The following is a 14,147-nucleotide window of genomic DNA, read 5'->3' on the forward strand; positions in this document are numbered from 1 at the left end:
ATATTATCAATGTTATTCGTCGAATTATTAATTTGGATTCTCAAGCTTGCCTTTGCTATCTTATTTTCTTCTTTACAACATTATTTAACCTCCCATTGTCAAAGAGTCGGCTATGAGCCCATGATTGTAATGAATGGATAGCTTGAATACTGCAACCACCACACTGCGCATTCCCGTCAAACATATGTTAACTTAATGGTATTACCAATGTATTTTATACTAACGGTCTTTTAAAGTTTTCAATTCGCAATTTTGTACCAAATAATTTTGATTTTTTTCCTAAATAATACATTCATACTAAAAAAATTTAAGCATTAGCCGAAACATTCTCTCTCCACTAGAAACCAAAATTTATCAATAATGAATAAAAACAGTCTAATCTTACATGTGTAATTAATCACCTCCGTCGGTTGATCATTCCAAAACCTTAAAAAACTATGTAAAATGATCATTAACAACAACAACAACAACCAAAAGATAAAAATAAAGTAAAACAGAGCCCAAAGCCTCGTCACATCTCTGCCCATAAATACCCTTCACCGACTCACCATCTTACCACATCAATTCTCTCATCTCTCTCTCCCTCTCTTTGATTAGATCATAATATTACAACAGAGATATACAGTTGAGTTTGGTGACGAAGCGAGGAGAAGAAGACAATGACGAAAGAAGTGGTTGGGGATAAGAGATCTTTCTCCGGTAAAGACTATCAAGACCCACCTCCTGAGCCTCTATTCGACGCTACTGAGCTTGGGAAGTGGTCTTTCTACAGAGCTCTCATCGCTGAGTTCGTAGCAACCCTCCTATTCCTCTATGTCACCGTTATGACTGTCATCGGTTACAAGAGCCAGACTGATCCAGCCCTCCATCCTGACCAGTGTGCAGGCGTTGGCCTCCTCGGTATCGCTTGGGCCTTTGGTGGCATGATCTTCATCCTCGTTTACTGCACTGCCGGCATCTCTGGTTCTTATCTCTCTTTATCCCCTATAATAATTTTTTCTTGTTTTATCAAGTTACTTCTAAAGTAGCACACTCTTGTTAGCTAAGAGCATAACATGTTTTGTTTCAACATGATACACATTAACGGGAATTTTATATTTGATTTTTTTTTGCTATTCTTGATTAGAAAAAATGTGATCAAGGGTGACTGACAAAACACAAGTTTGGCTTGGTTTGATCTCTATATGAATTGAGAAACTAAAAAGATCAGTTCGGTTACGGATTATACTAAAAAAATTACTAGTTAAGTTCAAATTTAGTTTGGTTTGGTTTTAATGCTCACATAAATGTTCGGTTTAATGATCTAGGTGGCCATATTAATCCGGCAGTGACTTTTGGGCTGTTGTTGGCTCGGAAAGTGTCACTGGTGAGAGCAGTGATGTACATGGTAGCTCAGTGCCTCGGTGCCATTTGCGGCGTGGCTTTGGTCAAGTCCTTCCAGTCTGGTTACTACAACCGCTACGGTGGCGGTGCAAACGGTCTCTCCGATGGTTACAGCGTCGGCACAGGTGTTGCCGCCGAGATCATTGGCACATTCGTCCTAGTCTACACAGTCTTCTCAGCCACTGACCCCAAGAGGAGTGCGCGTGACTCTCACGTCCCTGTAAGTCCATTATTTTGCCGTTATGATTATTCATTTATTTAAGAGAATGTGATATGATTATGTCACAACAGATAAATTCCAGTAATGGTTAGATAATTTAATTATTCACCGCATCAATGGTAACAGTAGAATACCCGTGTCTTATACGGCGCACTCTTTCTTAGCATAAAGATTTGGCACGTATAAACTAGAAGTAGAAAGTATCATCAGCCTAGAGGAGAGAATTAATAATCATATTTCGAATCGAGTTACGAAAGAATAATAGAACGTACGAGATATCACGGATATAATTTGCGAGTGTGACTTCTAGATCTTCATATTATAATAAACCACACAAGGACATCGAGTCATTTAAACATTTTGTCTTTCACGCCTATCTCTACATCGTATACTCTGTATGTCCTTTGTTTGTACATGGTCCCAACTCCATTTGTAACCACGTATACTTCTCCCAGACATAACTATATATGAATATGAATAGTATTTTTGGATGAGTACTCTATACTATTTGTCTCGTCATTAGTAACATTTCAGTTTTGTTGGTGTGGTGATATTGAAGGTATTGGCTCCATTACCAATTGGATTTGCAGTGTTCATCGTTCACTTAGCAACAATCCCAATCACGGGCACTGGCATTAACCCTGCAAGAAGTCTCGGAGCTGCAATTATCTACAACAAGGACAAAGCTTGGGATCATCATGTACGTTACTATATCATATATTTTTACTTCTTTGTACTCGATATTACTATTTGACAAGGTTACAATTTATTAATGTTTTATTATTATTTATCACAGTGGATATTCTGGGTGGGTCCGTTTGCGGGTGCAGCTATTGCGGCTTTCTACCATCAGTTTGTGTTGAGGGCTGGTGCGATTAAGGCGCTCGGATCATTCAGGAGCCAACCTCACGTTTAACTTTGATATTCTCTTCCCCAAGTATCAAAGAGACGACAATAAGAGAGACCTTTTTATCTATATACGTTGATGGTTGGAGTCACTTCTTGACGTGTAGTAATCTATGATTAATTTTCTAGCTTTGGTGAGGAGAGATTTTGAAGTGTACTCACTTGTGGGTCAACTTTAAATTGCTACTTCTATAGTTAAATTATGTCTACTCCTTTGACTTAATATTTGGCTCTGTTACCAAGCGTTGATAGCTCAATTGGTAAAGACTCTTTGACAAAAGTCTAGAGGTCGCCGGTTTGAGGGACGACGCTTGGGAAGGGACCATATAAAATGCTCTGGTCTCTGTTCTGAGGGGATGCACGGGCTTAGGTCCGGAACCTCTTAGTAATTCAAAAAAAAAAAAAAATATCTGGCTCTGGTTATTAAATTGCTTATGAACCAACTTAAGTACCCACGTGTAGCAAAGTGAATTCAGATCTGTTATTCCAAAAAAATATAAGTCAGCATAAATGCAATACGAGAAAATTATATGTATATCGGGAAAAGACAAAATGTTTTGGTAAGAAGAAAAGTGGAGTAGTTAAGTCTCAACAAGTAAAGTAAAAAAGAAACCAGTACTATCTTTGGTTTCTATCAAACTACGTTGTGGTTCCCTTTAGTTTGGAAGGTAATCTGATAGACGCTGTTGGCAATAGGGTAGTGGACTGGACGGTGATGGACAAGACGTATCGAGAGGTCAAAAAGTGGCCATCAACCTCATCGTAAAGGAGGAGCTTAAACAACAACTTTATGTTTCATGCGCATATTTGAAAAAAGTGAAATCACATGATGAAGATAGGCAGCAGGTTTCGCAGAAATCAATGGACAGGCTAATCTCTCTATCTATTATCTCAACCAACTTCATGTTCAAAAGTAAAGTTCTTAATTTCATCATCCTAAGAGCAAGATTAATGGGGGTTCATATATTGAGGATCCTATATACTATTTGAATTTTTTAAGAATTAATTGTGTATTGTTTTGTAAATAAGAATTCATGATCTCTTAGTTAAAATTTTCTCCTCCAATGCTAAGCTCTAATTTTGGATCTCTTATTTTTTTTAAAATTGTATTTTGAAATTTGAAAATTTTAAATAGAATAGAAGTAGTATAGAATATCAAGGATTACATTTATATGAGGAAAAAATCAATGTAATTTATTATTCTACTACATAACATTTACAAAAAATTTACAACATATTGTAAAAGAAGAAAGAAAAAAACTAAAGTTGTTGATTATGGTTAAGCATTCTCAATAATCCTGGTTTAGTACAATTCAACAAAGATCGTCCAGATTGAACCATTATAGCAAACAAAGCACGAGCCTCTCTCAACTTCTTCTCTTCACACAAAATATAAATCAACCAAGTGTGGCTTATGACGAGGCCAGAGATCAAGAGCAGCCATGTCTTTAACCACCTTAACCGCTTCCATGGTCAATCTAGAGTAACAGAGGCACTGAAGCAGCTTATCATAAGAGTCTTCATTTGGATTAATCCCTTGCTTCTGCATTTCTAACATCAAAGCCAAAGAAACGAAACCATTTGCTGCATGAACAGAGAAAGATACTGTTTCTACGAATAGCTGCGTGAACAGAGTATCCTCTGGTAAGCAGTTTCTTGAGAATCCAAAAACCAACATAAGTAGAAGCATCAAGAACGCAACAACAAGAAGTGGACTTGTCGTGATCCATTTTTTTTTGTTTGTCTCTTTTGCGTCTGATTAGTGATTGAATCAGGAGAAAGCGTGTGTATAAGTGTGTGAAAGGAAGAAGAAGATTAGAAGTAGGAAGAGAGAACAGCAGTATGAGGTGGTCCTGGTTGTGCTGCAGTGAACCGCCTCCATTGGGACTGCACCAAACCATCACTCATCCAAATTATTACAAAATGGAACCAGATGTAAGGAAAAGACATGGAAACACACACACAAAAACTTTGCAACTAGATTGCAGTGGTTGGTACATACTACGCAACGGACACAAATCTGAAAACACACACACAAAAACTTTGCAACATTAACACCATTTCCTAGCTAAAGTAATGAATTGAACTAGCTGGTAGCAACATTTCCAAGATTTACTCATACTTGCCTGTAACAATTCCTCCAAACATAAACAAGCAACAAAAATCCAGAACTTTAGAAGTAAGTATGAACGAGATGCAAACCTCATCATAACCGGTCAGCCAAACACGAGGAGTTTGGTAATACTTATCATACCTGAACCAAAGTGAAGAATTGTAAGTTTGCCCCACTGAGCATAATTTAAAAGCATTTATCAAAGAGCAATAAAAAGCTGAGTGCAAACTGCAAAGACAAAAACTCACTGAAATTTGTGATGCTTCATTCGTTTCACAAGATACCGTAGTAGATTTTTGTGATGCTTCATTCGTTTTCGCCTCTGATTTCACATAAAGTCTTCCCCTTTTGCAGACCCATGTCCCGTTTCTTGAAATTTGTTTCGAGAATCGATGAGGTCGATGAGAATGGAACGTGGATGATGGAAACGACGCAATCGGAAAACAGAGAGTGCTGTTAGCCACCGATGTTAGCATTGGATCCCTTGTTCCATCTCTTTTGATTCCATCTCCTTTGATTCAATTTGCAAGTTCGATCGAGAGAGAGAGAGGGAGAGGGAGAGGAAGAGAAAGAAAAAAAATCAATTGTCAATTTTTTTTTCGTTTTCGACACAAACGTGACACGTATCAGTCTCTTAGATCAAACAACGGAATACTATATAAGAAACTCCCTTTACTTTTTTTTGTTTCTACTGATTTATTCTTTTTCCATAAAACACTAACAACCTCCTCTATGAACCCCCGTTGGAGAAGGTCTAAGGACTTCACGTTGGATTGTAACGCATGTTTTAGTGTAATAGTAACAAAAAAAATAAATTAGAGAAAACAAAAAATTATAAGAGAGCCTCTTATTCAGCAATCTGTTTTGTGGAATAAGAGACTGTACGTGTCACCCTTCCGTTGGCTAAGGAGAATAATAGAAGTAGGATTTTTTTTTTTTGGGATCGAATATATCATTCTTTTTCATCTCTCTCTCGCTCTCTCTCTTTCTCTCTCGGTCGAACACCAAAATTGCCAAAGGTAGGCGATTGAATGAAAGGCTATGTAATCAAAGGAGATTGGGGTTAGAGGAGATCCGATGATGAGGATATTGAACCTGCGGAGGCCATTCGGAGGATACTGAATCGACTCCGAGATTGATTTGGTTGAGATTTGATTTTGGAGTCGATTGATTCGGATGAGATTGAGGAATTGGAATCGGCTGGTAAGTTTGTCTTTTTAATAGTATGAATTTGTGATTAGTTAAACGGATTAGGGTTGTTGAGTTTCTGTTCGCAAATTAGGGTTCTTCGATTTCCACTTTATTGGAATATCATTGCCGTTACTAGAACTTGGATCAAAGGAGAAGTTCAAATTCCCCACTTTTCTGGTTTTCTCATTGATGTTGCTGTTTTTGATTCAGACTTGATAACTAACGATAGTTCTCTATTTGCAGATTAGTTTGAATAACGATGAAGAAGAAGACTCCGACTGCTTAGGTTTTGTTTCTATCATCAACACCACAATCCATAAGTGTAGACTGTGATATTTCTATCATTAACACCACAATCCATAAGTGTAGACTGTGATATTTCTATCATCAACACCACAATTGTTTGCTGTTGTTTCTCTATATGGATTAGATGGAAGATGATATATGCAAGGCTCTCTTTCTTCCCATTATTACCGACGATGATGATGCCTTTTTCTAGTCTTCATCACTTTAGAACAGACTGATCATAGCTTAATGAATCTGCTTTGTTAATCTACCTGGAACTTATTATCTTTTCTTTCTCTTGCAGGACTTTCATCTTTAAACATTGGCAAGGGAGGGCTTAGTAACCAGCCAGCATATAGAGAGACATCTGCAATTGCTTTAACAAAAGAAGTGTCTGACTAAGCAGGTATTATGAAGCTTCTTTTCACTTGGATTTTAATAATTAAACACTTGCGATTTAGGCTTTGAACTTAGGCTGTTATTTCAGACTTCAAAAATTAACGATGGTTCTTCTGATTCAATGTGCAGTTCAAAGAGATATGGTTTGAACTTTAAAGTATGAATGCAGTTTCATAATAAAAACTTGGCCGATGAGAATGCTCACGGTAACAACATCAGAGTGATTCTAGTGATTGATGGTCTTTGACTCAATACAATACGTCTTCCTTGTCCACTTCGAATTCCCCATCCATAAGTGTGAGTCTTATTCCCCTTTTTAAAGTTTATTCTTTGTTACACAATTTAGATCAGATAGAGATGCTGATATATTTTATTCTATTATGGTTTTTGTTGCTGCTAGTTTCGCTAGATGGAGATATTATATGGTTCCCTTTCCTCCGATGGAAAATTCTCTCTTCTTGCTCCGTAAGTAATCTCAGTATCCTCTTTTCCTTTCTTTACTTTGTTCTGTTTCAAGTTTATTCAACCAATAATAATCTTCTTCTTTTCTAATTCATTGCAGCCAACCTATTTGGAAGCTGTCCAAAATTGTGGACACCACTATCATCAACAGACTTAAAAGGCGTTAAGGTTTGCTCATGGTTTTCATTGCTGTTGCTGTTTTAATTCATAGTTAACGATGGTTTCTTCTAATTCTGTATGTGCAGATCAGAGATGGTTTGAAGAATGATGAAGACAACCCAGACGCTTAAGGTTTTGTATCTATCATCAACACAGTTCATAAGTGAAGTCTGAGATTTTGGTTTTGTTTGTTGTTGTTTCTCTACATGGATTTGATGAAACATGATATATGCAATAATTTTATATTGTACTTTAATTTATTTATTTTCAAAAAAAAAATTCAAATTTAGAGATTCAATATTAGAACCCACCATTTTAATTACAATACCCAAAATTCTTATTCAACCAAAAATACAAATTATATTAATTAAAAAATTTTACAACCCCAAAAGTATATCCTCCTATTGTGGATGCCCTAAATACAAGGGACCATCATGGTACATATTTCAACTCTTTTATCTATATTTTTTCAATTATCTATAAAACCCTCCTCGCACTTAGCCACTTACATTACTAGAATTTAAATCGAAGATGGTAGAGCTAAAATATTTTAGGAACTAAATTGTATATTCAGTAGAGTGAATTGTCAATATGCTAAAAACAAAATGAATATTGTAAATTTCTATATTCTTCATCAAGCAAATAGTTTAGAAAAAAAATATGCTTTAAAATAATTAATTTCCAGTACTCTATAGCTATATTACAACTAGGATATATCCGGTTTAACATTTTTAAAAAAATTTATAATATAATAATAAAAATTATTGTTTTATTTTTTTTTAAAAATATTTTATTTGAGATAATATTTATTTTTAATTGTTAGGTAAATCCATTAATCTATTTAAATACTAATTATTTTAAAATATTATAGTATTTTATTTTTGACGTATTATTACAGTTTTATATTGTTTGTTGTATTTGTATCATTATTTTGTTAAATATAAAATAGTAATTTTAATATTATAATTATGAGCAAATAAAAATTTATATTTATTTATATTTTTATCTATATTTATACTTTTATTTATATTTTTAAAATTTTAATTTAGCTATTTTTCTCCTGCTTATTAATTCACAAACTCATTTTCTTTTTCCTCCAGTATAAAAATAAAATAAATATTGGCTAAAAATTAAATTTAAAAAAGGTCAGTGTACGCTAATAATAAAAAAAAAAAAAGAAAAAGAAAAAAAAGGTTGCGAATTGCGATTCCACAATTTCACGAAAATACTAGGGTCGATTGTCAAAAAAAAAAGAAAATACTAGGGTCGATTGTCAAAAAAAAAGAAAATACTAGGGTCGAGTCCTCAACTCTCTCTCTCTCTCTATCTCAACTTGTCGCCGAAGAAGAAGAAGAAACAGGTGATCATCAATGGCGGCTAGGTTGCTTGCTATGAGACGAGCTTTGTCTCTCTTCAGTAACCAACAACATCGAATTCCTCTCTCTCAAGGTCTCATCTTTTTCTCTTCCCTAATTTTGTTTTTTTTTACCCAAAATCGTAAACTTTAAGTTTGCTCTGTTTCGGTCGGATATGTCTTCGTATCATATAACTTAGTGTTGTTGTTAACAAAAAACTTGGATTTTTTTTCGATTCTTTGTCCTCTTTTTGGGTAATAGTTTTAGGGAGATTTTAGTATTGGGTAGTTTTGGTAAGCCTTTAGGGATTTGAGACAATAGTGTGATGATGAGTACTCGTAGTCACACATGATTTAACATCTAAAACTGTCTTTGCTCTGTTACATTTTGGACTTTGAGAAGGCCTATAAGAAACTGAAGGTTATGAATACGCATAAACGTGCTTTGTCTTGTACATTGGGCGTGTCCTGCTTATACTTCTCTTGATTTGAGCTCTTATGAAAGCATTCTATTGTTAAGTTATGAGTTATGACTAATACTTACATATGTCCTGGTTAGCATGTATCCTAGGAGGTTCTATGATGGCCTGTTATGGTATTGACTGTTTTAGCTGCGTGCAACTACAACTACAACTACTGTTAACTTTTATTGATCTTTCTCTGTTATTTTTTTTTATGAAAATATAGTCTCAATAGAGCAGTTGTCGCTATCAAACTCACTCTTCAGTAGGAATAATGGATATGGAAGATTACTACAGAGACAGTTCTGTGTAACCCGTGGTGCTAACGAAGCTTCAGTAACCAATGTTTGCAACTCCTCAAACTCTGCTACTGAGTCGGCCAAAGTTCGACAGCCTCTGAGGACCTGATGGTGAAGTACAAGTCCCAGTTGAAAATTAACCCGAGGCATGACTTCATGATGGTCTTTACTTGCAAGGTCTGTGAAACAAGATCTATGAAGATGGCGAGCCGAGAATCTTATGAGAAAGGTGTTGTGGTGGTGCGATGTGGAGGGTGTGATAATCTACATTTGATTGCAGACCGTCGTGGTTGGTTCGGGGAGCCTGGAAGCGTGGAGGACTTTCTTGCTTCTCGTGGGGAAGAATTCAAGAGTGGATCAATGGATTCTCTTAACTTAACACCTGAAGATTTAGCTGGCGGAAACATGTCCACCGAATAGAGAGAGAGAGCTCTTGTTGCTTTTTGCTAATTAAGTATTATGGAATGGATCTTTCACATTATGTTCTAGTAGTATTGTTATCTTTTCTGGTAGTTCACTGTTTGGTATATTCAAATGCAGAAGACGTTATCCTGGTATGTGTTTGGAATGTTTCATATAAATTGAGAGTTTCTATTAATTTTTAGGACAAGAACAAAATCTCAAGAGAGACAAAATGATTAAATATCTCAGGGTTGATCAGTTTTAGGTGTTCAACTTCTCAATGATCTTTGCTAGAGCTGAATATGTGCCAATTGCTGAACATACTGCTCCTACTATCATAATTAAGATGCAGACCATCACCTACAAACACACCACCACAGGCTTGTTACTTTGATTCCAATATGAAGAAATTTGATTTTTGGTTTGGCTACCAAAAAGTGAGCAGGCCATACCTGAGTAGGAGTTACTTTACTCCTTACGATGCTCAAAAAACAAGCCGGTGGTAGTATCAGCGTCTGTGTCCAGAAAAATTGTCAGGCTTATCAAATTCATCTATGAAATTGCAATATTTATATTTGCTTAGCATAACCAGAAAAGGATGAAACAATATGCAACTTACAATGAGCATTGTCAAGAAAGATCCAATCAATGACATCACAAGGCCTGCAAGAATCATGAGTGCCACATATCACTATTAAACGAATCTATAAGTGCAAAAGAAGTGAAAAAAAATTTCCTTACCGAAGAAGGGAATCGCAAGACCAACGAGCAAAGTAGAGAAGACTAATGCACTTCTAATGGCGATTGCATAGAAACGTGACTTGCCATGGTTTGATGGTATTAACTCCTCAAGGCTCATAGCAACTGGAGATATTGTCAAAGCATATGTGCTTTCTTCGTTAAGGCCACACAATTTTTACAGTTTTAAGAATATAAGCCAATAAAAAAAACTACAGAAATAAGTGAAAAGTTTCTGAATATTTCTTGAGAAAGGATATTTGGTAAATGGATTAACTACCTGCAAAAAAGCATAAGAAATGTATTAGATGATTAATACTCTCAAGGTAAAGTCTAACAAGAAATAAGAAGAGGAAAGACAAAAAAAAAACTTACTGTAGTCCACAAAGCAATCTTAGATGCAACCAAATCTTGAGGCATGTTAAGAGTGAACTGTGATTCTGTTAATTCTCCAAACATGCTATATCCCATAACAGCTACACCCGCATACATCAGAGTACAAATTCCAAAACTGCGAAAAAAATCCAAATTAAAAACTTCAGAAAACAATTTAAGACTTTTTTACATAGAATTGTAATGTGTTATAAGATTACCATGTCAAGAGAACAGCAGGAAACTGAGAGGGTTTGGCCATAGAGGTATATATATTAGGGAAAACACCATGTCCTGAGTAACAGTAACCATATAGTCCTACAGAAACCGGTAATGTTGCGAGGTTTAGAGGAGTTCCTTTGCTGTGAATTCCAACATCATCAACCAAACCAATCCAAAACAAGCACAAAACCACCAACACTGATGCAATTACCCCTCCAACTGCAAGATTAAGTATAGAAATCATTATAAGATTTGTATATCAAAAAATGAGTCCTCAAAAGATAACTTTTAAATTTGATATTTTATACCTGAAATGTAACTTAGCATGCTGAGATCTCGAAGCCAAACGGTTGGGAGAACAGCTAGGGTGGTAAGCAGAGCAAATAGATGAGGTGCATCTAACTGTAACCCTCCAATACTTAGACTGGCATTTGGAAACATAGATGAAAGATTATCACTTTCCAAAATGATGTATTCAACACTCATAGCCTGCATGCACATAAAACATATATATCAAACTTTGTGCAACTAACTTTATATAAAAGAACATTCAGAATTCATCTAAGAAGACAAAGCAATTGTGGAATTTTCTGTCATATTTGCAGTGTGGTTAATGATTTTTCAACTTATATAAAAAAAGAAAAGAAAAACCAAATGCTCCATCAATGAAACAAGAGAGAGGGAAACAAGATATATGGACCCTGGCCAAAGGTGTTGTCTAATGTCTACTCTACCATGTGGTCCCTGGCCAAAGGTGTTGTCTAGAGATTCATTCTAGTTAAACAATAACAAATTTTTATTTTGTCTGTATTTATAAAATATAAAGCAAATTATTGGAGGAATTGCAAGTTGTACTTACATATAGCTCCAGATAAAGTATTATCTGCAACCAAAGCCAAAAAAAAAAAAGGAAATTAGAAAGCATGACATTATTGATATCTAAAAATAATAAACCTCAAAAGTTTATTATGTAGGTGATGACTTTCATCAGCTACTTACCGAGACAAGGATGCGGCCGAAGGAACCAAAAGCAGCATGGCCAATATCGGGATAGGTCTGGATGTCAGGGTGGCTGTCAAGGCAGTAACGCAGAAGCAAACCGGTGTAAAAACAGAGGATACCAAATGCAAAGAGAATGAAAAGTCCTAACCATCCTCCTTCCTTCACAGCATATGGTGTTGACAATATTCCAACCCCACATAAAACATTCACTCCTGCACACACATGTATGTCCTCACTCAGAGAATTTTAACTAAATAAGGTTTAGTGTCAGTGAGAACAGAGCAAACTAGTCAGATTGTTTTTTGTCCACCATTCACAAGTTTTGTTTGTATTGTCTGTAAGTAGTGGATAACTTTTTGAATCATACCGGGCAAATGTTAATGTTAGATCTCTTATTTAATTAGTATATAACTACAAGTTATCACTTTAGAATAAAATAATTTTTTTTAAGCATAATTAAGTGATAGTGATGATACTCACCATTAAGAACAGCCTGGCCAAACGAGCTATCTTTGGAGATTGCCATTTCATGAGACACCATAGATGATGGTTTGGACGGAAGCAGGAAATGAGAGCTACGTTTATGCTTTGGTGCTTCTTCATCATCTTCTAGCAGCGGCTTTGTAACAGTACAAGGTAATGTTTCTGGAGTATGTCTTCTTGTCATGGTGGAGGACAAGAAAGAGCTTCCTAATCTCGACATTGAAGAATTAGCCAGAAAACCCAAATTGGGTGACGGTAGACTTCCATACAGATCAATCGACTGCCTGAAACATTTAACATGAGTTTTCATAATTGGTGAAGATGACAAAATCAAAAGTGTAACAAAATTAAAGAATCACAATATCTATATACCTATAACTCTTTGGCCATGCCGTTGAGTATGGGCTAGCTTTAGAGTGATGATCATGATGGTTTTGATTGTAAGCGTCATGAGAAGAATCAGAAAGACTTCCATCGTCGTCTTCATGGTCAGACAAGTTCTTTCTCTCGTCGTCTCCTTCTTCGCTCTCAAGGTAGAGGCTCTGATCAGAAGTTGAGTGATTCATTCTCACACAATCCTTATCCAATTTATGGATGCTATTAAGTTTTCAGAGAATCTTTAATTAAATTACACACAAGAAACAAACAAAACAAAAAAATGGATTCACAAAGTAGGAGTCTAGGGGAGTGAAAGGGCAACGAAAAACTTTGTCGAAGAGTAAAGAGCCGTTGAAACGTGAGTCATTCATATATATCAGAGTTTAACCATGGTTAGGTCAAGTTTGTAACTATAGTACAATATCTAAATCCATGCATTATCTTTTTATGAATATGAGAAATAATGATATGTTTTACAAATTATATATCACTATAGAAGGAAAAATAAATTCATATTTCATTCTATATATAAAAAGTGCAAAGTGGTAATAATTTTTTTTTTCAAAGTTTCCTTCCAATTGACTTGTTTAATGCAAGAATCAATAATAAATACTAGCTAGGCTATTTATTTATATTTTTATCAATAAATTTTATTTCTTTGTCACTAGAGATGATTAATTATACTAAGTGGGGGTTATTGGTTTGAGATTTGAATAGAGTTTTAATGACTTTAAATGTTATGTAGAATCTATTTTTATAATATCAAGATTTTGTTAAATTCTGCTAAAGTTTAGTATTATTAGTTTGTGATTTGTAAAAAAATCATATAAAACCTTAAAAGATTTAGTTTATTGGATTAAAACTTTTATAAAGTCATTAAAAAGTTTATAAAATTTTTAATCCAATAATCCAAATTTGTTAAGATTTTAAATGATTTTTTACAAATCACAAACTAATAACACTAATCTTTAACAGAGTTTAACAAAATCTTGATCTAATAACAACATATTCTACAGAACATTTTAAGTCTATTAAAACTCTATTCAAATCTCAAATCAATAACCTCTACTTATAAGATTTTAGAAAACTAATCAACAAAACTATAGAATACTCTCTAACAATACTTAAAAATATTTCGGTGCTAAAAAAAAAATTACTTAAATATCTTTCACTTATTCACTTTTGGTGATTTTATTGAAGTTTTCAGAATTATTTATGAATTAGAATTCAATAACACCCCCTAAAAAATGTATATAAGAAGATTAATAGCAAAGCTTCATAGATTTTAAATACACACAAAATTCAAAAAATCAATCCT

At 34.7% G+C, this 14,147-nt stretch overlaps 2 protein-coding genes, 2 long non-coding RNA genes and 1 pseudogene across 5 annotated transcripts; 3 read left to right on the forward strand and 2 right to left on the reverse strand.

The window, feature by feature from the left end:
* On the forward strand, positions 515-2,732 carry LOC104791754 (probable aquaporin PIP2-5). Its single transcript, XM_010517722.2, has 4 exons — positions 515-963; positions 1,308-1,603; positions 2,163-2,303; positions 2,400-2,732. Exons 1-4 carry the CDS (start codon positions 660-662, stop codon positions 2,517-2,519), a joined length of 861 nt encoding a protein of 286 aa, XP_010516024.1. The 5' UTR covers positions 515-659; the 3' UTR covers positions 2,520-2,732.
* On the reverse strand, positions 4,403-5,241 carry LOC104791755. The gene is made up of 2 exons (XR_768954.2): positions 4,871-5,241; positions 4,403-4,763 (listed from the first exon to the last, which is right to left on the reverse strand). It is a non-coding gene; the product is annotated as an uncharacterized LOC104791755 (long non-coding RNA).
* Positions 5,566-7,407, forward strand: LOC104749790. Of its 2 annotated transcripts, none has more exons than XR_768955.2 (7): positions 5,566-5,825; positions 6,043-6,099; positions 6,403-6,504; positions 6,627-6,794; positions 6,898-6,962; positions 7,060-7,127; positions 7,205-7,407. It is a non-coding gene; the product is annotated as an uncharacterized LOC104749790 (long non-coding RNA). The 2 variants fall into 2 exon arrangements; XR_768956.2 differs by having other exon boundaries at positions 6,057-6,099.
* On the forward strand, positions 8,402-9,822 carry LOC104791758 (annotated as a pseudogene).
* Positions 9,782-13,179, reverse strand: LOC104791757 (vacuolar amino acid transporter 1-like). Its single transcript, XM_010517723.2, has 12 exons — positions 12,824-13,179; positions 12,449-12,735; positions 11,966-12,180; positions 11,826-11,849; positions 11,275-11,455; positions 10,966-11,185; positions 10,748-10,883; positions 10,633-10,652; positions 10,376-10,521; positions 10,254-10,297; positions 10,087-10,149; positions 9,782-9,994 (listed from the first exon to the last, which is right to left on the reverse strand). Exons 1-12 carry the CDS (start codon positions 13,015-13,017, stop codon positions 9,896-9,898), a joined length of 1,629 nt encoding a protein of 542 aa, XP_010516025.1. The 5' UTR covers positions 13,018-13,179; the 3' UTR covers positions 9,782-9,895.

The sequence above is a fragment of the Camelina sativa genome, chromosome 6, assembly GCF_000633955.1.
Source record: "Camelina sativa cultivar DH55 chromosome 6, Cs, whole genome shotgun sequence".
Lineage (NCBI taxonomy): Eukaryota > Viridiplantae > Streptophyta > Magnoliopsida > Brassicales > Brassicaceae > Camelina > Camelina sativa.

Coding starts and splice junctions, on each gene's coding strand:
- LOC104791757 (XM_010517723.2), bottom strand. CDS start 13,017: ATGAATCACTCAACTTCTGATCAGAGCCTCTACCTTGAGAGCGAAGAA. Junction 12,736..12,823: donor GCATGGCCAAAGAGTTATAG/GTATATAGATAT, acceptor TAAATGTTTCAG/GCAGTCGATTGATCTGTATG. Junction 10,884..10,965: donor CCTGCTGTTCTCTTGACATG/GTAATCTTATAA, acceptor TTTTTTTCGCAG/TTTTGGAATTTGTACTCTGA.
- LOC104791754 (XM_010517722.2), top strand. CDS start 660: ATGACGAAAGAAGTGGTTGGGGATAAGAGATCTTTCTCCGGTAAAGAC. Junction 964..1,307: donor CTGCACTGCCGGCATCTCTG/GTTCTTATCTCT, acceptor TTAATGATCTAG/GTGGCCATATTAATCCGGCA. Junction 2,304..2,399: donor ACAAAGCTTGGGATCATCAT/GTACGTTACTAT, acceptor TATTTATCACAG/TGGATATTCTGGGTGGGTCC.